The sequence below is a fragment of the Bombus huntii genome, chromosome 3, assembly GCF_024542735.1.
Source record: "Bombus huntii isolate Logan2020A chromosome 3, iyBomHunt1.1, whole genome shotgun sequence".
NCBI lineage: Eukaryota > Metazoa > Arthropoda > Insecta > Hymenoptera > Apidae > Bombus > Bombus huntii.
The window spans coordinates 15007750-15032854 of NC_066240.1; the positions used below are offsets into that span (position 1 = coordinate 15007750).

At 35.8% G+C, this 25105-nt stretch overlaps 3 protein-coding genes across 6 annotated transcripts in view; 1 reads left to right on the top strand and 2 right to left on the bottom strand.

Moving 5' to 3' along the window:
* Positions 1–257: 257 nt before the first annotated feature.
* On the bottom strand, positions 258–4419 carry LOC126864043 (Golgi to ER traffic protein 4 homolog). Of its 2 annotated transcripts, XM_050614969.1 has the most exons (7): positions 4277–4419; positions 3178–3340; positions 3014–3092; positions 2406–2640; positions 2180–2318; positions 1951–2091; positions 258–1860 (listed from the first exon to the last, which is right to left on the bottom strand). In XM_050614969.1, the coding sequence occupies exons 2-7, from the start codon at positions 3336–3338 to the stop codon at positions 1611–1613; spliced, it is 1005 nt and encodes a 334-aa protein (XP_050470926.1). In that variant the 5' UTR covers positions 3339–3340; positions 4277–4419; the 3' UTR covers positions 258–1610. The 2 variants fall into 2 exon arrangements, with proteins under 2 accessions (XP_050470926.1, XP_050470925.1); XM_050614968.1 differs by lacking the exon at positions 4277–4419 and having other exon boundaries at positions 3178–3538.
* On the top strand, positions 4342–10407 carry LOC126864031 (uncharacterized). Of its 2 annotated transcripts, XM_050614943.1 has the most exons (8): positions 4342–4490; positions 4572–4705; positions 5013–5255; positions 5412–5796; positions 5897–6284; positions 6385–6507; positions 6730–6862; positions 6949–10407. In XM_050614943.1, the coding sequence occupies exons 3-8, from the start codon at positions 5014–5016 to the stop codon at positions 6995–6997; spliced, it is 1320 nt and encodes a 439-aa protein (XP_050470900.1). In that variant the 5' UTR covers positions 4342–4490; positions 4572–4705; position 5013; the 3' UTR covers positions 6998–10407. The 2 variants fall into 2 exon arrangements, with proteins under 2 accessions (XP_050470900.1, XP_050470899.1); XM_050614942.1 differs by lacking the exon at positions 4572–4705.
* The window catches only part of LOC126864041 (protein-L-histidine N-pros-methyltransferase), a 43333-nt gene continuing 24753 nt past the window's right edge, over positions 6526–25105 (bottom strand). The window contains exons 3-6 of one of the 2 annotated variants that reach the window (XM_050614966.1): positions 13526–13738; positions 10591–10978; positions 10413–10521; positions 6526–6802 (exon numbers count right to left, since the gene is read on the bottom strand). In XM_050614966.1, the coding sequence (XP_050470923.1) occupies positions 6798–6802; positions 10413–10521; positions 10591–10978; positions 13526–13738 (715 nt within the window). In that variant the 3' untranslated portion in view covers positions 6526–6797. Of the gene's footprint in view, positions 6803–9436; positions 9665–10412; positions 10522–10590; positions 10979–13525; positions 13739–25105 lie in introns of those variants that run through there. The other variant, XM_050614965.1, reaches the window with a different exon arrangement.

Consider the following 25105-nt stretch of genomic DNA (forward strand, 5'->3'; position numbering starts at 1 on the left):
AGTTATTGCTCAATAGAAATGAATGTAGTTAGGAATAGTTAATTGGAATTAACTTTTTATATTGTTTGCTTCGTTTCAGATTAGTTTTTCTAATTGAGATACCTTGAGACATTGCATTTCTTTTTACATCCAGTATAGTTATATTTAAAAAATGGACCTGAAATAAGACGTTTTAAGTTGCAATTGTAAATAAAATAAGATTTCTACTTGTATGTTATTTTTGTTTACTATTATGTATAATATCTATATACGCAGTATTCCAATGTTTTGTATTTCAATTTATTTATTGTTTCGTGATAAATCTTTTAAGGATAATGTGTTCATATATATAATATTTGTATATGGTATAAATTTTAATAATTTCCTAAATAATATATGTAAAATTATATCAATGTTCGCGCGCATATTAATATGAAAAACAAATACATATCACGTCTGTCAATGTACTATACGAAAAATCTATTTTATCAACAAATTTTAATTTATTTTGTTTAAAGTGGAACCATGTGTGTTTGTAACAAATTTAAACATTGCATATTTGCAAAATGCTTGCTGTGTTCAAAAATTATGGAAAAATAAGCTATTACACCCATAATACATATAACATATACTACAAGAATACACATATGTTTGTATATGTATATACTTATTATAAATCTATATCCTTCATCATATTTTTTTCCTGTACTTTTGGATTCAATACACAGCAATTGTACATTATTCTTATTAGTACTGAAAAGTGCTTTGTTACAAAATCATGGCCACGTCATTTTCACAATTAAATATACATTCTTTTTTCGCTAAAATTTGTAAACAATATAAATCATATTAGTACAGAGTTTGATAAATAAATATTTTACTTCCCGCTATGACAGTTACATACATAAGATTAATTTCACTCATTTAGTATTTCAGCAACAAATAGTATTAAGCACTCCTTCTCTGTAGCTATAAGTGTATAATGTAACGTTTATTTGTCACACGATTAAGTTTATATAAAATAAATCTTCATTTCAGCAGTTACACTCAAATACATGTTTTTTTTCTTGAACATACATCATCATATATATATATAATTATTAGTACAAGGATTTTGTTCAAAGTTCAAGTTTGTTTTTAAGCTTCATTGTGATATTTAAATAAGATTCCATATGTATAATTTGAAAGTTTCGACTAAGTTGCAACATATCAAATAATAGTTCAAATATAGTATCAAAAGAGACCTTCCATGGTGATATAAAGAAAGACATGTATAAAGAGTCATTATTTTTAACAAATATCTTCTTTCTATGTAGTTTTACTTTCTGATGAATGAATTTTTGAAAACCGTTCCTAACTTATAACTTTGAAAAATTCCTCTAGGAATGCATCCCACATATTTTTATTTTAAATAAGTTTATCTGTACAAGTCATTTAAGAAAATTAATTTTAATACAATGTTTGAAGATCTACTAGATCAACGCAATGTATGTATTAAAAATATATGGGACACCATTATATGTGTGTATATATATATATATATATATATATTATGTGTGTATATATATATACATATATATAAAGTTCATTATTTACTTTCATCACATTGCACAGTGACGTGTAACTTTTAATCAGTCAAGCTCTTGTGCTGTTTGTGAAGTTGAAGCTGTGTTTCTTTGTTCATCATCTGAACCTTCATCTTCAAGACCATTAAAAAATGATTGTAAAAGTGTACCAAATAATCCTTGATTGCGAGGACGTGGGGATGGAACGTTAAAAAATAATTGCCCTATTTTATCTAAGTACTGTCGATAACATGGATCTCTGTTTAAAGATATTCGATATTGTTCACAAAGTACTGTGAACACAGCGAGTTTACCACTGAAAAATATGAAGTGCAGAATATAATATTGCTACAAATTTCCTACAACTTTCTAATAATTAAACAAATGAGATAAAATTTGTACTCACCTGTCAACTGTTTTTAATAAAAAAAATAAAAAATTCAGTAAAGGAAGAAGATATGGTGGACCACTGTTTATTTTTGGATGCTGTGATGTATAAGAATTGAAAACTTCCTGTGCAGTAGTTTTATTTTGTAAACAAAGGTATCTAAAAATAAGTTAACAGGATTTTCTAAATTGTTTTAAAGTACTTTAAATACTATTTAGATGCTTAAATTAATGAGGTGCGTACTTACTGCAAAACTGCCTGAGCTATAAAAAGATCTATTTCATTTTTGTAACCACGTTGCTCATGGAGCTCGACAAGCATCGCAGCACATCCAGAACCATCTCTACTATATATAAAATGTTGCCTTGCCATTATATAATTTTTTTCTACGAAAATGTATAACAAATTTCTTTAATATTATTATTATTATATGAATGTATATTTAAAGACGTTTATTATCTTAATCGATTTACCTCTCCAAAATACTTGTGCTACTTTCTGATGCAAATCTGGATGACCTGTTTTATATTCTGTACCTTTTATACTCCATCGAAGAGCAGATTGTACAAATACATCTCTTTCAGGTGATAAAGGACTCATTATACTGAACAAATTTGTAATTTTTTCGAAATAATCTTGAGAAGGTTCTGTCCCTGATTGTGTTAAAACATTTATAAATAAGATTCCTAAGTCAGCTCCACTTGCATGCTATAAGTAATAAAATATAATAATATTACAATACTTTTTTATACATCTGTATAATATGCATAAATAATTGCAAATATGCTATATACAACTCAATGTTATATAGTATTATCAATTGATATAGAACATAATCTCATTATATCTTAAAATATTCTAGAATATTCCACAACATTTTAATTTTTATTTATAAAAATACATTTTAATATAACAGACATTAATGATAACTGATAATAGAACTTAATTATAGATTGTTCGAGAAGGGAATTTGTAAATAACACTTAGGAATGTGTATTATGACATCATTTTGAAAATAGCTTTTTTCGCGACATATTTGTAAAATCAATGAAAAATAGAGAAAGTGGAATAGATTACGTACTTGCTCGTGTTGTAATAAAAGAGTAGAACCATTATATAGTAATTCCAAAAGTTCCGAATACTTTTTCTGCCCAAGATATCTGGAAGAAGAGGTTAAGCAATCATATCGACGATTCTATAAAAATGATTCTTTGACGATGTTGATTAATTACGTTGTTGGCCCACCTGAAGTATAAAGTTCTATACATTTGATGAGCTTCATAATAATTTTCCGAATTTATGGATGCTTCTAATTTTGCTAAAACTCGCTGAATAGCGTGATTATACCGCGAGGCCATGTTTACGCTCTTTGGAATATTTTTTTCTGCTTTTGTAATTGGTATCATTGCTGTGTGTGTAAGTAATTTAAATTTGAATTTTTTCTAAAGATGAACTTCAATATGTTCACTTATAAAAGGACATTATTATACAACGTTACAAATAATATATATGTAATACATTATAGTAGATATTAATATGAAATATCACAAATTAATATAAACTGATCGCTAATACAATTAGCTTTAGAAATTAAGTTGTGCATAAATGTATGTTCGTACTTATTTATCTATATATGTTTTATAAAAATATATATATAATTATAATGTTGAGAATGCAAACTTTATTTTTAGTTGTGTTAATTATACATATAATTTATACTCCTCATTAATAATTAAACGAGTAATTATAATAAAGTAGCATGTGTAGTTACAATTTTGCAATGCTTTTATGAATAGAAAATAATTTTCTATAAACAACACAAAACATTCAGTGTGCAATTATGTTACTTGTTATCATATTTCTAAGTCGAGAAAGAGTAGTGTAAGCACTACTAAATTTATAGGAGCAATATTAAAATACTGCTTTATATATAAAATTATTTCAAAATATAACTTATATTATTCAATTTTATATGTACTACATTTTACTATCCAATTACACATACTTTTAACATATGAAATATAAAATGATTGTTTTACTTCAAAAACAATAATTAGGGATACATATTAATGAAATACAATATACATATGTATAATCAAATATAGAGATTAAATTTTATGAAATATATTAGAGAGAAAATGAAACTCATTTCGTTGTAATCAAAATACAAAGAAGACAATACAAGTCGTTATATAGATGAGAGTCATAATATATAGTTTTTAGTTAAATCGATAGGAAAAATTGGAAGGCTGTCTCGGAGGTGATAGCAATTGCAAAAAGTAATATTGATAAATGCGCAAAGTGGCGTCGCGTAAGCGCTGAAATGCCGTAGGTGCATACATACGTGGATACAGTAAAAATCGTGAAGGCAATGCGCCTCTGGTGGCCAGCCGCGCAAACAATCCTTGCGGAAATAATTATCACGATTTATGTTATTTGTAAATGTGAAGAGAATCATTAATGAGGGTATGCCAAGTAGCGGCGATTAGGGTGATAAGCGGGTCCTGTAGTGTTCCCGGTTACACTTCGAGTGAGTGAAAGTCGTGCTCGGTAACGGGGTGAGTGTCCAAAACGTTCATTCCCCCCGCTTTTAAAGGGGGGCGGTGGCTCGCATCAGTGTTTTTTTATCGTTTCTTTAGACGTCTTCATCCCGAAAATAACAATGGCCGGAGGATTCGAATATGCATGGATTTTTAAAATGCCAAGCTTGCTACCCTGGCAACCTACACACATTTTCCTGACCCTTTTTTATTACATGTGTCAATTAGCATCGGTACGGCTACTGTACATCTTAATATTTTCAACAATAGCATTCTACGAATTAATTTATCCAATGTGTACTATTCTGTAAATTAATTTTTATGAGATGTAACTCATCAGAAATTAACGAAATTTTCTATGTATTATAAGAAAGAGAAATGTTACCGCCTACGAAAATTGTAACTGATATTACACATAACTTTAGCAATTCAGTTTAGTCTACTTAATTTTATATTTATGATGTGTTTTTTAATTTTTTAATTGTAGAAATTATATGAAATCTTTTTCTTTATTTTGAAAAGATGATTTTATTTGCACAGGATGGACTTAGCAGAAACTATGAAAAACATTGTTGCCAAAGGTATGCAAACCGAAATGGGACCACCAGGTGGAGGATCTGGTTACCCTGGTACACCAAGTAGTGCTGGTTATGTTACTGAAAAGATGTATATGTTATTACAAGCCTATCTTCAAAATAAAGGTTGGAATCCAAGCATCGAACTGCTGCAATGTTTTTCTGAATTCAAGGATGCATCTATGATACCAAGTGCTGCCTATTTGCAGTAAGATTGCTTGATCTTTTGTCTTTATGTATTAATATATTATATTGTATGTTTATATATAAATGTAAACTGTTTGTATAGTTTTTTTTTATAAAACATAACTTTTTATGTAAAATTTACAATCCTTTTATTACATTTTCTGTAATGTATAAATAGGATGATGGCATCAAGAATAGCTTTGGACTCTCAGGGAAGGCTAGTGCTTAGAGAAAATGGAAAAATAATATTGCCCTATGAACATTTTGCAAATGCTGTGATGTTAAAGCATATGAATGGTCCACATGGTCTACATTTGGGCTTAGAAGGGACAGTTAGAGCTGTTATGGAATCATACACTATCGGACGGGAATGTTTTGGTATGGAAAAAGAATTTATAATAGAGGTGGTACAAAACTGTCCAAATCCTGCTTGCCGTTATTACAAAAATCAACTCGAGTTAACTCAAAAAATGGGACATATGGCACCAACTTACATTCAAGAAAATGAAACAACAGCTTCTCTCTTACGTAGTAGTTTTCCTCATAACACAGATTTTCAAGCAGTAAGCACAAAAGCCATTTTTATTGATAATTTATTTATAAAAAAAGAATTAACTTTTACATATTTTTAAATCAACTACATTTGATGTATTTATATTATAGACATTAAGCAGTGCCAATCCAAATACTCACATGGGAGGAGGATCAACAGCAGATTTGGCAGAAATGAGAGGTGCTGGGAACCAAATGAATCTTCAACGTCCTCCAAGCCGTCCATCATTAAATATTCCACATAGACCTGTGTCACAAGAAAAAAAAGTAGCCACTGGGAAACAGCATTATGAATCCTTAATACCTAATATTCCAATGTCTGATCATAAATTAACAGACTTCTTAAGAACGAATTTAGATAATTTGGACAATCTTAGTGGGCTTGGTTTGGGAAATTTACAAGGGATAGGAAATGCAAATAAGGATTTGTTAGCCTTACATAATGGAGCTTGGCCATTAGAAAATGAGAAAGGATCTCGGGCATCTTCAAATTCAGAAGGTTAATAGATCATATATATGTATAATATTCAATCTATGAAATTGAAACTATGTTTATATTTATGTTTTTAAAAAATGATTATTTTCTTATAATTTTACAGGAGGACAAGAAAAAATAGTAAGGGCTTTTGCAGAAGTTATGAAGAACATGGCAAGGATGAAAGCTTGTGTACGTCCTGCAATGTGCAAGCCATATGGAAAACAATCAGAAGCTTTGCAAAAAAGTAATAAAATACATAGCATCTGTCATGATTTATCTTTTAATATAATATTTCCATTAGGTTTACAAATAGATTCTTCTTATAAATTATTTATATTTTACATAATATCGATGCGTGATGTTATTAGATATTAAATACTGTGTTTCTTTGACTACTTTTTAGATCATGCCAATCTTTCTCCATTGATGAAAATGAAATGTATGTTTTGTGTTGGTTTTGTTACAGCGCTGGTGGATACAATACAGCTTGTACAGTCGCTAAGAAGTTTCCTGCCACCTCCACATATTCCTGTCTCAAGCTGGAAAAATGAAGATAAACATCGATTAGATCATACGGGTACTCCCTATCTCCCATCATTGTAAGTATCTCTTATGGTCTATATTTTAAGTATACCCTCGTTACATGACTAGAGATATCAAATAAAGAGTTATAATTTTTATGCAGAAAGACTGGAGGTTTAGAAGAGTTATGCGAACAACGCAAGCTAGACTAAACAAATGTCTTCGCTTTTTAAGCGGCAGACAAGGTTTTGTCTTTGCGCTCTATGATGTTCTAGTCATGTGGTGTTTATGGGTTAGATGGGTGTTTTGTATTTAAACAACCCGAAGGATTGCTCAAATGTTGTTGGCGTTTAGGACTTCAAAATACTAAGAGACAAAACGAGTCATGCGTGGACTGTGATAAACGTGGGTAGCGAAGAAAAAAATTTATATATAGTCAATCGAATCTCCACACCGTTATTTCAAATTCGAACTAGCTTTATTTCGTGTTGCTATAAGTTTTTTTCGAATTTTTATAATCTGCCTATGGGGCTTACTTGGAAACTATGGGGTAAGATAATTTTAAATTATCTACCTCATCATGAATAATTTACATATTATGAATGTATTATAAAATGGCATTTATATTTTATTGTTGTGCATTGATTTAATAGCTCACCACTTGTGTTCCAATGATTACCTGATCAACATTGTATTATAAAGATTCTTTGTTATATAAGTAAATCTTTTGTACGTATTGGAAGTTTGGACAAAGTGTAAAGACTAAATTCAGTCTTGCATGTAAGTGTGAAAGGTTTGCTAATTAGATATTGTTATAAGTATTTTAAATACGAGAGTATAAATAAGCAATTGCAATTCTTGTTGTCGCTTGACCTCGCATTATTTAATTTTTGAATATTTATTATATAATTATTGGACTATTGTTTCAAATTAAATAATTAAAATCACGACAAAATTATCTAGTTAAAATAAATATTCAATTTCTATATACTATATATATACATTTTTTAAAAATTATACTTGTATAAATTATTGTTTATTTATAAAAATAGATCACAAACATATATTGTTGTTATGTCTAGTATTATTATCTGACAAGTTAATGTTAAAACTTGCAATAATTTATAAGCTCCATGGGCAGTAACATGCGGTGTGCACGTATAAAAAAATAAATCATTGGTCAATTCATAGATATTTTTCGAGAAATAAATTATTTCGTTACTATATACGATTAAAAAAAAAAAAAAAATAAAAGAACGAAAAGTTACATTATTAGAAAATTTTCGAAGCGTGATTTGCACTGATGCTCAAAAATTTCTCTCTGTGCACTATTACTTACAAACGGTATTACCTCTGGCAACCGCGAAATGCGTGATAAACCGAGAGAAGAGAAAATAGAAAATATTATGCGTTATCTTAATCGAAATTCTTCGATGAAATGCATTTTATTTTGGTTGTAGAAGTAAAATCGTTTTAAACTCAATTGTTATACGCATATCTGCGATGGTAAAATGTTTCCTTCTCGCTCGATAATATCAAAATATAAACTATACGTTTCTGAACATAAACAATAAATTTGTGTAATGAATGCTTGGAAAGTGGATGAATGTCTGAATCTTGTTTGTACACAGGTTCGATGGATGTAAAGTTTCGGCTATCAAATAGCAAAATTTTATATGAACGTATCTGAATGCGTGAACGCGTGATTCTGTTTAGATATCTTTCTATAAACGTGTCTGTTATAAAACGCATGTATATTTATTTATAACATCTGCAGCGAATATGTCGATCAATTGTTAGCAGGGCTCAGATTTCTGTGATCCACTATTTACATCTGTGTGTTAACTTCGTTTTTAAATTCAAACATTTTTGCATTTCTAGTATGTAGGATGATAGGATGAAAATATTTTGATCATCTTCTTTCGTTTACATTCGACAATATTGTCCTAACGATAATTTTTTTGCTGTTGATATATATATTAATTGACGAAACATAATAAAATTTCAATTTATTTAGGAATTATTTAATTCAATATTAGAAGCGCGAACTAAAAATTTCTATTTTAATTTTGTATAATGTTACATAACCATTCATAAAAATTCATTTATATCATCTATATTATCTATGTACCAATTATTATGTTAAAATATCTCAGTTGAATAAAATTATTAATATAATTGAGAAAATAAAATATACATATGTGTAGATAATAAAGAAAATGTGAAGGAGTGTTAAAATTTCTAGGAAGAAAGGTAGAAAGTATGAAAGATATTTCAAAATTAATTACATTATTTAAAATATGTTTTTTAGCAATTTGCTGCATATACAGGCTGCAGGATTGTGGATGCTACTATATATATAAAAGCTGTGCAAAGATAAGCATTTTATTTTCATAGTTTTCAAGCAGTATCCTGAAGAAATGCCATTGATAGTTTAGCATATCTCATCATGTGTATCTAGCGTGGGTGTAATATACACATTATGTATATACATAACAATATAAAAGTAATGTGAAAGATAAAATATTAAACCATTTACCTTTATTTTATTTGATATTCTCTTCTCTACATCCTAAATTAATTTTGTTATCTTGTCTTTGTAGTTTACTATTGGAATGAATATTGTGGAGAAATAATATAAGCCAGCAAACTGTAGTCTATTAATAAAATTTAATAATAGAACTTACAATCGACATAGATTTCAAATCAACGTTGTCTGTGAAATTGCTGAAATTACTAGGAACAAATCGATTTTATGGTTTCTGGTGTTCTGATTTATGCTTGAGATTAGTGGACAAAACAGGTACAGGTTGTGTTTTCAGTTACGGATCATCCACATTTGGCACACAGAATGTTATACACTGAGCAACACATGCAATCTGAAATATCACCGAAATTTAAGTCCTGTATATCCCTTGTTTTTTGTTAATCGACATGAATCTTATAAGTAAAGCTGCTGCAATATCATCTAAGTAATTTTTGACGATTTACCTGTTACACGCCAAAGTGTATTTGCAACAACAACTAAATGGAACTATTTCTTCTAGTAGCTATTACGAGACTAACGCGAAACGTATCATCGTTTGTCTTGTTGTCGAAGTGTCGACACGACTAAGCATATCCATGACTAAGTCGCTACTTGTATGCCAAATGAAAAAAAAAAAAAAAGAGAAAAAAGTGAAAAAAATGAGAAGAAAAAAGTAAGAGGGAGCACGGAAACAAAGTCTGATGATAAAAGGTACAAAAAACCGAGTCTCGAGACAAATTAAACGTTTTAGGTGTATGCGACATAGAGTCGCAAGCCGTATGAACTGTTGTTCAGAATCCCAGTTTCCAAGTTTTATCGCTCTCGCGTCATATTTATTATCAATAGGAACCGTGTACAAGTTTTCTGCACCTTCTGACTTTGACAGTAAGAGATCGTTGTAAGATGCGCACCGTCGTTGTTCATTTATCAATTCGCATAAATGGACAATCGATTAATGAATGATGAATTATAATACACCAATGCTACCGCTGTATTTGCACATTAAGCTCGTTGTCGCTTGCCAGTATTGCTCTTCTGTATTCTTGCATAATTCTAACCGATGAACAGCAATCATTAAAGTTTTTACAAGTGTGACTTGCCTGTATTACATTTCCGTTCTTGATAAGTCTGTTGTTCGAACATGTTCGGGCATTCTTTTCCAGACGGTTCCGTATCCATCCATTCCGAAGCTGAGTATCGCGAGCTATCCTAAAAGCTTCTAGCGTATAAGTGTCTAGAAATATTTCTCATTGAATATTCACAGGATTGTGTACTAACTGGCTGTGCTTCTAGCACGAATATTACGTCGTCGAGAAAGTAATACGCCTGGCCGAGGTCTCCCTCGCAGAGGTAAGGCAGTTTGCTCCATACGAGACACCTTAGGCTCAATGGTGCGAAAACTCTGTCGACGAGGCTGGCTATTTGACCTTCTAGACCGTTCCCTTTTACTGGCAGATATTCTGACGGTTTGTGGTCACCCCTTTCACCAACTTCCACGTAAGGGCTGAAGGGAAGAACCAGCGCTACGACCAGACGTCCACCCGGAGCCAAAGATGATTTCAGACGGCGAAGTAGAGTATTAGGTCGATCGCAACGATCCAACAGATTCAGGCAGAGGATCACGTCGAATGGACCGCTTTCGTGCCATTTTTCTACGTCCAGCACCCTATAAGATAATAGAGTATATTTTCTTCCATTTTTATTCTATTCCCATAGAATATTATGTCATATGTTGTTTGATATTTGAAAGGGGTGATAGTATGCTGTTATAATTAATTCACACAATCTGTTAAACATTTCCTCTCATCATCTTGTGTTTAAGATGCTTCGTTTAATGTTTTGGAATTTTATTTACGTGCATGCTATTTGGTCAAAGGTATAGGAACTAATTTTAAGAGAAGAATGCACATGATTTGTGGATTGCGTAGGATTAAATTTAGATAAAAATTTAGTAGCCTATTTTATATAGAATATTTCTTCTAACAGATTTTGATGATTTTCTTCTGTTAAATTTGAAACGTATTACATAAAAAGAAATATAAAAATTAATATGAAGTTAGTAAATTCAGATATTTTAAATGCAGGCCATTTAGGTACGGTTATGTTCTTACAAAAAGTATTTTATCTATTTTGCCTATTTTCATATTCTCGTTATTTTTAATAACACAAACACTTGGATAACAAATTAAATTGGATTTGGATGATAAATTAAATTTGCATTGTCAGTAAGATTTGAAACAGCGAAAAATCTAGCGCCACATAGTAGATATTAGATTTTTCTAACAAAGTTTTATCTAATTTTAAAATAGTAAGAAAATAAGAATGATGTAATTACAATTTAGATACTATAGTTAAATATAAATGCTGTAGCAGGGTGTAGCATCCTATGTGGGATTTGTTTTAATAAATTCAATACTTAAAAATAATAAAATATGTTTATACAATCACTCAAGTTATAAATTTTAATAAAACACATACAATATTTTAATAAAATTATCAAAACATAAATGTTATCCAAACAAATTAGTTAAATTTTGATTAGTAAATCAGAAAATAAGACTTTTCAATTCATTCATTTTACAAAATATTCTTCCTTTATTAATAATAAACTCAAATACTATAAATTATTTAAAAGTTAAGAAACCTTAATGAAACACTACACAGCATTAAACTGTAAAAAAAACAAAAGTAATCCTTGAAAGCATATCTCACGAAAATCATATTAATAATTAGATAACAAAGAAATTAGTCTTAGCTCCAAAGCGGAAGCAAAATCAACTCAACGCTCGTACAAACCTATTGTTTAATTATTTTCAAGCATCGAATTCGCTCGTATAACTGGATCCCACATAATGCCACACCTTGGACATGATCCGAATCAAAGTTACTGTTTACTTCACGGTGACTGCATCTCTAACTACTATCGTATTCTAAGTGTTAACACGTACTTCTCTTCCTATTTTCTCTTCGAAGATCTTCATTCGCGCCTAAGATCACGGGGGGAGGGTTCTAAACTCGTCTGGAAAAGAGCAAACGGATTTCTATAAAACGGTTACGGGTACATCGCACCCTACGGACATTTATTTAAAATTCGAATAGTCTCGGATTGCAACCGTATCGACGCGAGACAGGCCGGGTGTAAAACCACCGTAAACTTCTACTCCAATCAATTCGGTGCCATAAACTTGTTAGTAGCGCACCATGGTCTATTACATGCACCGTCCTCGACGACATTGAGTCGTTAGATGTTCCTCCAACTCTCGGATACCATTGAATTAAGCATCTACGCGCTTAATTAAGGCGACTACGAGGACCTTTGAAATAGTCGACGTTCCATGAGTGAAGAATTCTATGTTCGTTCTAGGGTGAACTGGTCGTTCGATATGAAACTTAAGAATAATCAATTTATACATCGATACTGCAAGAATGACCTCAACGATCAGTTTCAATTTTCATGAAATCTATTGTTAACGAAATGTATTTTCATTTTTTTTCTCTTCTTTTTTCGAACTAAAATTAATGGTTTTGTCCAGTTTTTAAGAAATAGACGTCTACAGGGCAAAGTGGTAAAATAACGTCAATTTAAATGTACCTTTGATGTGAATTTTTCTTGCTAGATATTATTTATCTTTTTAGATGGTATATTGCATATAGTATATCTATCGCTTTTCAATCGTATAGAAGAAACCTGTAATAGATATCTCATACGTTAAAATACAATATTCAAAAGAAGGATAGGATAATTTAGAAAATTGTATATTTATTTTCAACAAAAGTTTTAAAACGTTTGTCAAATTCTCTTGATTTATTTTAACTACCTATTAATATAAAAACTTGCATTTTTAGATGGTTTACAAATTTGCAAATATTTTTGGAATATTTGAAAATTAGTTAACATTCTTTATTTCATCAGTTACACTTACTTGAAATATTCATAGCATCGTACGAATTTTCATTGCACATACTTGAGCAAAGAATTTAATCTTCTGTATATTTTAAACACAGATGGAATTACGACATTCTAATATAAAAAAGGTAAGATAGATGGGCGAATAAAAATGTGGAAAATTCTGTGTATCGTAAAATTTTCAAATTTCTACCCCATCGATATTTCGTTAAATAACTAGAAATAGGAACCCCTACAATTTTCTTGTCCCTTTTAAGCTTTCATTTCGAAGAATGCAAATTGAACGAAAGATTGAACGTGACTTACGTGAACTTCCTTCTCGCCAGAGCCCATCTCATCGGTGCTGATATGTCTGTGGCGTAAACTTTTTCAAAGAGGTGGGCTACATGAGCAGTGGTGGCACCGTCGCCAGCTCCTAAATCCACCAACGAATGCCACGGCCCTGTAAAGCCGCTCGCTGCCATAAATTTTTGAAACTGTTCGCAGGAAAAGACATGCATGGAGCCGCGGCCTAGCAGCCTGAAATCATCATTTTACAATGTTGAAATGCGAAAATTAATAACATAGAATATATGTACACAGAATAGCTTGTCTTTCCTTTGAGAAATATATTTGATATTAATATTGATGAGATTTCATTTTGATGGAATTATATAACATATAATATGGTAAAGTACTATTTTACCACATAACTGTTCGTAATGTAATAAAATATAACCTTATATATAATAATTTCTATATTTTTTAAATAAGTTTTAATCGTTTAAATATGTTTATATGATATCGGTATAGAAATTTGTCTTTATTCTCCTATGTAAAATTATAATTTTTCCAATCAAATGTCGCTTAAAAATGCAGGCATTTACAATCGCATTTGGATTATAAAATATTTATAGTTGAAATGTGAATAAATTTTAAAGTATTGAAAAGCGAAGAAAGTTTGCAAACACGTATAGAAATTTTCGCATTTTCTGTCTCGTACAAAATATAATTCCGCTGTAACAACTTTGACAAGGTAAATCTAAGTTATTACAAGATAAAGTCGTAAACGTCGAGATTTGGTGGTGCGCTAGGTCGGCTACAGAAGGGTGAGACGAATAAATCAACGCAACGGTAACACATATTTCAACATCTCATTGTGCGGGTCGACGGAGCTTCCATGATCGATGAAAGGCAGCTGCATATAGAAATCAAAAGGTCCGACGTGTTTGTGGCTCGGTTTAGTCGGGAGAATTCGATGATGCCTCGTTTCGGAGGGAATCTTCCGACTAGCCGGCGGATGATGGCGAGGGCTGAACCATGGCTGAACGCACGAGGAAAAAGGGCGGGTTCATTTGAAAATACCAGCGCTGCCGCAACGCGGCGCACAACGGTGGCGATCCATCAATGCCGCGGAACGCGGGATTTTGATCGTGAATTCGGTTACCCCCGGCGTTATAAATAAGGCGATGGTGGTCTCATGGTCCCCTTCTTCGTGGGCCCACCTCGATTTTTCTCCCTCTCTACCGCTTCCTGCGCTCGACCATAGCCGGTGCCATCAATTAACGAGCACCTCCTGGCTTCTATTGAATAATAAATAAAAATCAAAAAGAGAAAGAAAAAGAAAAACAGACGAGATAGGAGGAGGAGGAGAAGAAGGAAGAGAAGAAGATTTCAGAGGAGACAGAGGAAAGAGGTGCAGAAGAGGAGGATGTAAAGAAGCGAATGGAAAGAAGAGAAAGAAACATGGAGACCCGGTTGCCGCATTTTTCGTAGCATCTTTCCGATTCTCTATCTTGTTCTTTATTCTTTCCACGGATCATTCACGGTCTATCTCTCTTATTTCTCCGTTTATTATTTGCTTCTTTTCATTACCATCTTGTTTTTGTTTTACCGTCTCTCTCTCTGTCTCTCTTATACAGTGCCTGTTTACTTTGCCGTACCGTTGGGCTTGTTTCCATTGTCAGTCTCCACCATGGTCGCGTATAACCTGTACACGGGTCTCCTTGTTGCACGCCGGAGACGATCAACCAGCGAAGAATGAAAGAAATGGAAAGGGAAGAGAGCGTGCAACGAAAGAGAAAACGAAAGAACCAGTGAGAAAGAGAGGGTGAGGGGGAGAGAGCAGAGGAAAGGAACGGGTAGATACACATACGATATACACGCGTGCGGCTCACAAATCAGGCTTGCGGATCGTGGCGGCTTCGTCGGCGGCGCGAGCGACAATTAATTCACCGCTTTTGCTCTCGGCTCCTCTTCTTGGACCCCATTGTGTGTACGTACTCGTTCCTCCCTTCTCCCCGCGTCGCAATGTTTCTCCCAATGGAGAATCGTTCGGGGCCTATCGGTGCTTCCAACGTCGCCCTGTTTTATCGAGCGATTCCGATCCCTTCTTTTCGTCCTTTTTGCTTTCCACAACTTCGTCGTCGGGGGCCCCCTACCTCTACCTTTCGAAGCCGCGTCTTTAATTTCGACCCTGGCGTCATGCGGTCTAGAGAAGTCCGGTGCGCGCGCGGCTACACAGCGTTGCCAGGTTTAAAAAGCCGATCCCTCGCGATCTTGCGTTATTACGCGGATTTTGAATCGGCCCATTATTTCTTTCCCACGCAGTTTCGTTACGTTGTTAATAATATATTATTATTTTTCAAATCGTAGAAATTAGGAGCCAATTGTTTTAGGGTAAGATGCATTTAGATAGTTTGAATGTAATACTTACTTTATAATTAAATTCACACATTACAATTACAATCGATACGAGTCGTACAATTCGGTATCGATTTAATTACTCGATATTCAATTAAAACACTTATTCTCATTACTAATAAATACATCTACAAATATGTATCGTGTTTTACCACATACCAATGACGAATTGCACATAGCGCGCATTTAAACACTATCGATTCCAACATAGTAAAGTGTTATAAAAGTAACTATATATGTACATCAATATCAATAATCATGTAGCAATCTCAAAGCATACATCATCGGGATTAAGAATAACTGATTGTAAGAAGTTTCGAAGCGCTGACGGCTAGTCTACGAGTCATATCTACATGGAACGGGACAGTGGCGGGTATAAAGGTGATAAGAATCTTTTTCCAGGGGTTCTGGACGATTATTTACAATTCCAGCCACCTACTCGGTCCGGGCGGTGCGGTGGTTGAATTTTTGTCGACCGACAGGCGGCGCTGGTTCAGTTCGCTATGGCCTCGGTGGCTTTTATCGGTGAGGGCCTCTCGCGTTCGCTCGTAAAATACCTCGAAGGGCGAGCGCGTAGTGTTAAAGAGGCGCTCGAAGGACCGTTTACCTAATAATAGCAATAATATGTAAATGCGATGCGTATCAAGTCGCCATCTAAAGAATCCACCCCGCTACGGGCCTATTGTTTGCAAATCTTCGTTTCAGCCGTGCTGCTCTCTGCTGGATTGCTGCAGAGCTCTCGATACACCTATCTCCGTCTCTTTTTGCACCATCGTTTTACCTGCGATCTGTCCTTTTCTCGATACCGGACGCGCAAATAATCGAAGGTAGGCTAGCATTACAGAAACACACCTAACGACACAGACGCGAGACGCGTCTCATCGTATCTCGGTTTTTCTGCAGTATTCTGCTGTTTGCATTCGGAGAATCGCGGAGTCTAGGACGATGGAAAACGAGCATATGCCACGATATCATAAATTTACAGGAAGCTTTACAACAAATTATTTTTTGAAAATGTTTGGTACTAAACTGTAAGTATCTCAATTGAAGATCGAAGTAAATGATAAATGGCAATTACTATCGAAATTCGGTTCCAGAATTTGTACTTTTGTTTTGAACGGTTCGAATCAGTTTAAAATATTAATATCGCTGCGTAAATATTTTGGAGTAATGGTGTGCGATTTAGGTTAGTCAAGATACACGAATTGAATTCAAGTAACTTGAAACTTTTCATAGTGCCAACTGTAACAACGGCGTCAGAAAAGTAAAAAGAACTACTCTACTTGTAAAGAGAGTACTAAAGTACTAGAGTACTATCGCATATTCAATTTTCGACGTGGTCATATAATTCTATCGAGAATGTAACACATGCTTGTATTTATGGATGCAAAGTTCGGTTCAGCGTAAACCGCTTTAAGAGGTTACATCGATGCGGTACAATTATAATTTGATTCAATCTTGTCACGCTCGAGATTTTTCAAGCTTCGAACGTCATTATATATTCACGTCGTTACATTCGGGACCGGTGTAACACTGTAATACAACGTGGAACTTTTCGAAGTACGCCCTGAATGGATTAATGAACCGAGTGACATGGGATCTGATTGGGGCAACACTTAAGGAATCCGTCCAGTCATCTTTACCTTCGTTTGTCGCCCTGAACGAGCATAACGCGCTATCCTGACCTTTCTCCTCCTTCTTTTTATTCTTTCTTATGTCACTTCTCTTTCCCCTTCTTCGGTTACTTTTTCATATTGTTGCTCTAGATCGCTTTTCGACCATGTCGAGGGACTCGCTTTTCGTTTCGTGACTTACATTGCTGACTGTAAGCATTAGGATATCATACTCATCTTACTGTACTGTAATAAAGTAATTAGAAAATAAAATCAATGGGAAATGTTCAATTTGTACGAAATATCAAAAGATGTTGTAAATGTTTTGACGTATAGATACATATATGTTTATGGTTGGCGTTATCTATAATTTGCCACTGCAATTGCCAAAATTTTGGATTCCTCTATTTTCTACCGCACTATTGCGTTACTATTATCGAAGATTGTATTATAGATAAGAGACGTCTAATTAACAAGTAACTGTCATCAACTGTGGTCTGTAATAATTACAACATATCTAATGAATAAAATTATAAATTAACCAAAATAATTGATAAAAATGCCCTTATACATAGAATAACCCACTACATATGTAGATATCGATAGAAATTAATTTCAATTTTGTATTTCCTAATTACAAAATCAAATGTCGAGAGACAACAAGGATCTTGAGTTATGTTTATAACTTCCTCGTTCGATTCAATAGTCAATTTCAGCGGTATTACTTTCCTAGGATGCACTCAATCAATGTCTGCCAGACTGAAAAATGTATTTCGAATTGGTGAGAAGCAAAGGGATCACGGTGGCTTGAGAAATTTCACAGATCGTTCGCCAACTTTTCTTCGAGAGAGCTTTTCCTACGTTTACAAATTCAAATCGACCGTGAAACTTTTAATTCTGAGTCTTCTGTATCGTACATATATTCGCTGACAATTCGCTACAAACATCAATAATGGAACGGAACCGCTGAACTCAGCTTCTACCTTTCCGCTATGAAACATTATTGGCATCGACGATATTTATCATGTGTCTTCGAAGATATCGAAAGCACAGACGATATTTTAAGATATATGTATTTCTTTGAATTACTTGATAACAAAGGATCTCTCAGAACAAAACAAAACGATTCGCATAAGCTTAAAATATAGTAGATTATAAAGAATTAAACTTATCATTGGAGCAAATATATTTTTGTTATTTTCATTTTATAACAATTCTTCGTTATCAGATGGGAAGCACCTAAATTTAATTAATAAATGATTCAAGCGGTTCAGCCGTCATCGGACTGTACGAAAGAAGAACGACCGAAAAGTCGCAAAGATTATTTGAAAGAAATCGAACAAGAAGAGAACCAAGGGTCTTTCGTTCCGATGTCATCGTTTCTTGTAATTCCTCGATCTTCTTCCCCTTTTCATTCTTCGATCACGATTATACAATCGACGCTCTAGGTTTTAGCAAAAGCGGGACGAGACACGAGCATAAGCATAAGCAGAAACAGAATCGGAAGGAACGACGCGCTCGACACAGCGTATGCGCAGCTAGTGTGCGTCCGCGGTGACAATGTAGACCGTAGCCGGTTTTCGGATTCGTTCGACTATTTTCGTGAGCGCTCGTGCGCCGGATCACCGTGGTGGGGGTTAGCTAGCTTCGCTGATGTGTACGAGAAGTCAGCGCGTGGTGGGGAATAGCGATAGTGGGGATAGCATGGGGAAAAGAAGGACGAAGAGAGGGAGCGAGAAAAGGAGGGGAAAACGGTGTCGTTCGAAGGAAAAACGAGAGGAACGAGAACGGAGAAGACAGAGAGAAACGTAGCGTCTATTTAGCATTCCCCCTACCGCGGCGACGGTATCTCGTTAGCTGGCTTTTCGTTCCTTCTCCTTCTGCTCGTTCGTCGTGCTTGGAGCGCGGGTGTGAGAGACGAGAAGTTCCGAGGACTATGCGAGACAGAACGGAAAGCGGAAGAGAGAAGCGAGAAGAAGAGAAGAGGGGAGAGAGGACGTAGTTGGGAGCTAGGGATGCTGGGTAGGCGTGGAACATGGACCACCCTGTCCACGAGCGGTGGAGGGGAGGCCACGCCGCGATAGTCGCGGTGGTGGTGGCAGATCGGCGGCTAAAGGATGGGGAGGGAGGGTGGATAGGAGTATCCGTGGACAATAATTACTATTATACACGTCGGAGTTTTGCAAATGCTGTCCTCCGCGCCGGGTAAGAACGAGGAAACGGGGGAAGAGGGCTGAGTGGGTGGCTGGTGAGCATGTTTGCCCGTTATTTCGCTCAGCTTCGCCTAGGAGTTAAACGGGATAAGGGTTTGTCTCACGAGAGGGGGATGTGGAGCGATTCTTAAACGGGATCGTTATGCGAGTTTTTCGCATACTCTCTTTCCCTTTTTGCATCCTTTTGCCTTTCTACTTTCCTCTCTCTCTCTCTCTCTCCCTCTCTCTTTCTCTTTTATACTTCTGGATTTCCTTGTTCTCCACGTATCTCGTCTTCTTTCCCCTTACCCCCACCTTTGTCAGTCTCGAGGCCCGTTTCACCCCTGGAAACGTTATCCATCTTTCTTTCTCTTTTCCGCGAGCGTCCGCGATCTCGAAACGTTCGCGTTGCGTTCGTCGTGACTGCGAATATCGTCGGCGAGCGTGTGCGCGGAGACGTGGATCACACGTCGCGTATCCGTTCGAACCAATTCGACCCTTTCCCGGCGAGGGTGGGGGGAGCGGTTCCACTCCCCCTGGTCTCTATACACCGCGACGCTTTTACGGAAGGGGCGCGAGCGAAGAAATCGCAACGCTCTGTATCCTTTCCTTTTGTTTCCTCGCGTCAATTTTTGAAGGATACGATGCTCCGTTTGTTTCGCCGCGATAAGTCGGCACTGAAAAGGGAAGTATACGAAGGAAAGAATTCCTATTGTTGGTTGTATCGAGGAATAGCGTTTGCTGAAAGGTTATGCTCGAATATGAATCGACTGTTTAGAATAAAACCATTTTTATTTGGTTTCGAGATTAAACACGCAGTTCTCTTCCTACGTCCTTCTCGTGCCTCGATTTCGAACAGTAGTTCGATCGAATTAGTTTACCTCGATTCACCGTATAATAATTCGATTAATCGGCGGTAGTCTATTTTATTCTGTTACCATACGATATCATAGTTTGATAAAATGGCATTCTAATATTTACTCCTTGGCGAATCTGTAAGAGTACGATATCGTATCAGTTTGTAATTTCGTCGCAAGTTCGGGAACATCGTCCGATTTTCAGCGAGATTGTCGTGGGAGAATATAGGAGCACGAAGTGGACTATTCGCGAGGGAAATACACGCTTTTATAACTCGTTTCTTCTCGGCGCCAGCTACAGCAAATCCTCCCCCCTTCCTTGGAGACGTTTCTGAATTTTAGACGCCTTAAACACTGTGATTCGAGTACGATCCCCAAGAGTTGTTGCGCCATAAAAGATAAAGAAGGACGGGCGTAGACTCGATTCGACCAACCAGCTACATATTGTAGCTTACTAGGTATAAGAAAGAATGGGGGCGTGCGTCGAAAAAAAAAAATAATTTTCTTAACGTATAAAATCAAATTGGAATTATTAAGAATCGAGCGTTTAAACGAAATCGCGGATAGCTGTCTAATGTTCGGCTACGTATATTCAAAGAAGCTGAGATCCAAAGATTTACAAATGTATTTCTGATCGCGATCGATAATCGAAGGATAAGGGGCGGATAAAAAGTTATTCGTTCCGAAGTATACGAGAAGAATGAAGAATCGTGACAACAGAGATTAATTGCGTCGAAGCGGTGCAAGATACGTTTAACCGTAGCTTGCAGGTGTCGTTATAATATTATCCGAATTTATATTCGTTTTTATCGAGCGAACGTTCCTAACGATCGAATAACGTGAAATAACGTTTGAAGATGTCTTTCCTTCAAGCTGAGCTTTCTTCGATCGTCGTGTGTAAGGTCAATGTATCTTGCCCCCACCGGAACCTTCCATTCTATCGACTGCAGCGTATATAATAAGTTACACATCTTTTCCCAAGTGCAAGTTCCTCGCGAACGTGTTCGATATATATAATAAGCGTAACGCTCCATTCTCTGATATAACTTTTCCGATCGAACGCAGATACCGACGTTGTTACAACTCGGTTTCACGGGTAGCGTGTATTATGCACAGTTTGGCCGCAAGCTTTTCAGAATGGTTTAACGGGATTAGGAATCGAGCGAAGATGGTAAATTTATTTTTTACATCGCTTGAAAAGCTGTCGAACGAGCGTGAAAATATTTTTCTTCTGAAATGATAATGTTGCTCTTAGAGGTACGTACTTTGATTATTCGAAACGAGAAACTCGACGATCAGATCTACTCGATATTTCAACTGGCAATAATTAACGAACGTATCGATGATTATTAATTCTCCTTGTATTTCTCATTCTGATTTTTCTCTGACAAACGCGTAACAGATTACATACGATCCCACTATCGTGATATCAGGAAATTGTGGTATATTCTGATCAAAGAACGAATAACGGTAGATGTTAACTGCAATTTTCACGCAAGAGCATTACCGGAAGGTATAAATAGCGAAGGATTATTACTTTTGTACTGTCGGACACGATACGAGCAAAGATGACTGCGGAATGCGTTTTCTCGCTGTAACGTTTCGGGATTAGAAAATTTTTCCTCGATATGTATCACCGGATGGTGTAATTTTTATCTGTCACGACACACTCGTACTACGCTTATAAATAAAAGGGTTACATATATCCAAGTTCTCTGGATTTCGAACGTATTCGTCCAAATTGATCTCGATTTTACTTACTTTATGTATAACTTTCAAAATTGCATTTACGGTGGCTAAAGATATAGCTCCGCCCAGTTGGCTGAAACACCCTGTATATCTATATAGTGTACGTGGAATCGAAGAAGACACTGGTTCGCTGTTCGTTAGGCGAATGCTCATGGTAGCGACGAGAGATGGTGCGGGGGCCACGGCTAGTTTTTATCTTAGACGTTAACGGCCATTCCGATTGGCTGGTTGGCCAGCCCCATATCGTTCGATTTACGTGGACGCGCTACTCTACGAACGACACCCGTGCATATGTAATTCGTAGGGTTGCTCGCGGACCATTGCTACGCGGTCTACGATTCTTCCTCTGCTCCTGGTCCCGTGGAAATACATACCGGTTTATACCGATACTATATACGGGGAAGATGCGTTCGTCACGCCTGTACCGCCGATACCAATACGCTGTCACAAAGGGATGCTTCTTGCTTTCCTCTTTAACTTCCATCGCGTCAAGCTGTTTATTTTCGTATCGGATAGGATAGATGATTGGAGCGGCATTCGATGCGTTCGATGGCGCGTTGGTAGACCGAGTATTACGAGCTGCGATCAGGAACGGGGTGGTTGCCCGTTTGCAAGCAAATCGAAAACGAGAAATAATTTCCTATTTAACGTTAGAACCAGCAAACCGCGTCGAATCGACGGGATTCGTTTATTTACGATTGTTTATCGTAACGATATCTGATTCGACGAATATCGCTATCGTTGAATTCGAACGCATCGAAGTACGTAGAAATATTGAAATATCCCATTGCAATTGAAATAATAAGACGAAAATATGAAATTGATCGCAAAGATACTCGCGAGTCAAAGCGAGCAGGCAAATCGAAAGCGAGAAATAATTTTCGAACAGATTCTGTGAAAATAGCGAGTCCCGGAGTTCTCCGATTTCGCGCTAACAATTCGAAAAATATCAAGCTTGTTCGAGTGTTAAATTCAAACTTACGTGCACGTGTTTCGAGGGTATTAAAACGAGAATATCGTAACGCCCGATCGAAGTTAAAGTATTCGATCGAATGTAGAATTGATGGTAAAACTACAAAAAACTGTAAAAAAACTGTAAGATCGATATAAATAAATGAATCATAAGAGAAAGTATAAAATATCATACAGTTCAGTTTCGTCAAACGGTTACGTATTATTATCCGTATATGTACCTATGTCGCGTGCGCGGCGAGGGTGAATTTTAAAATTCTCTGCCCCAATCGTGATTCGAACGATTCCTTTCTTTTTTCTACTCCGATATTTTCTAGGGAGACGTAGTTAATATAAAAATAATAAGGCTCGTTATATACCCTATCTGCCTATTAATAATACGAACCACCGTTATTTTCTTTCTTTGTAAATATCCAACTGCAATTCTTGGAATACTAACAGGTTTTAAACTTACACGTTTGTTCTTCTTTGAGAGAAAAAGCGATATACATTTCGTAAATTACATCATACTGACTTTTTATTATCTTCTTCCTTTTTATACTTTCTAATCGATATTTTTTTTTTTTTTTTTTCATCGTCATCGAAACGATCGATGCCGTAAGAGATAAGCGAGACGCTTTCTTTTGTTACTTCGATGGCGTTGTAATTTCCTCGCTATTCCTCTTTCTATCGACGAAAAGGCAAACCACGTATAATAACGCGTCTCCGAATAAAGCAAACTTTTCTTAATTCTCAGCGTGCAGTCTTTCGATGTTGGAGCGCGCGCGAGTTTCGTCGTTCAACCCCTCAGACATCCTGACAAACCCTCCCTCTTTCTTCGCTCGTCTCGTTTCTTTTCTCGGTCAGCATCCTGCGATTGGTCCACGGAGACGACGTTGGCTCGTTGGTCAGTAATTATCATTAGCGCGTTTGCGCGGCGCTCGGCTCTCCTTCCGATTGGCAACCCTCTCCGTAATTAATGGAGGGGCGCAGGCGCGAATTCTCGCGTCTAATGGAAAAGCGTCTCGTGGGCGTCGACCCCTCGAAAACCTCTGGATTTCTGGCTTTCTCTCTGTTGCCAGTGCTGTGGCCACTAATTATAAACGAGGGGCGGCGCTCGTTTCACGCATACCCCCCTCTTCGTGGCCACGCGCCCTCCGCCACGAGTTTGCGCCCTGCTAATTGCTCATTAACCCTTTACCTCGCCAGAGACTCGACAAATGTGGGCGTTCCTAGGTGATTTCTTTCAGGTCGACACGGTTTTCTAGGAGGAAGACGTAACACTTTGTCGACTGAGAGTTTTATCTGTTCCACGTCCTATCTACAGGGTGGTTGGTAACTGGTGGTACAAGCGGAAAAGGGGTGATTCTAGGCGAAAAGTGAAGTCGAAAATATAGAATAAAAATTTTTGTTTTAATTTTTCCATCGAGACAACGATCTACAGTGAGATCCGTTATAACGAGACGCGATAAAGTGCACGCGTACCGAGCGAAAATTCAAAGTCGATTTTCTCGAAAACAAAGCCTCGAACGAAAAATTTGTATTCTATATTTCCGACTTGTTTTTTCGCGTAGAATCACCCCTTTTCCGCTTGTTACCAACCACCCTGTAGATAGGACGTGGAACAGATAAAACTCTCAGTCGACAAAGTGTTACGTCTTCCTCTTAGAAAACCATCTCGACTTGTACCACCAGTTACCAACCACCCTGTATATTTTCTTATCCAAAGGTGTTCTAACAGGCATACCAGTAGTAGGTACTGTTGAGGTTGATAGAGGAACGAGTGGATGAATTTGTAATAGAAAAATGTACCGAAATAAGCAAAGGTACAAGTATAAGTTG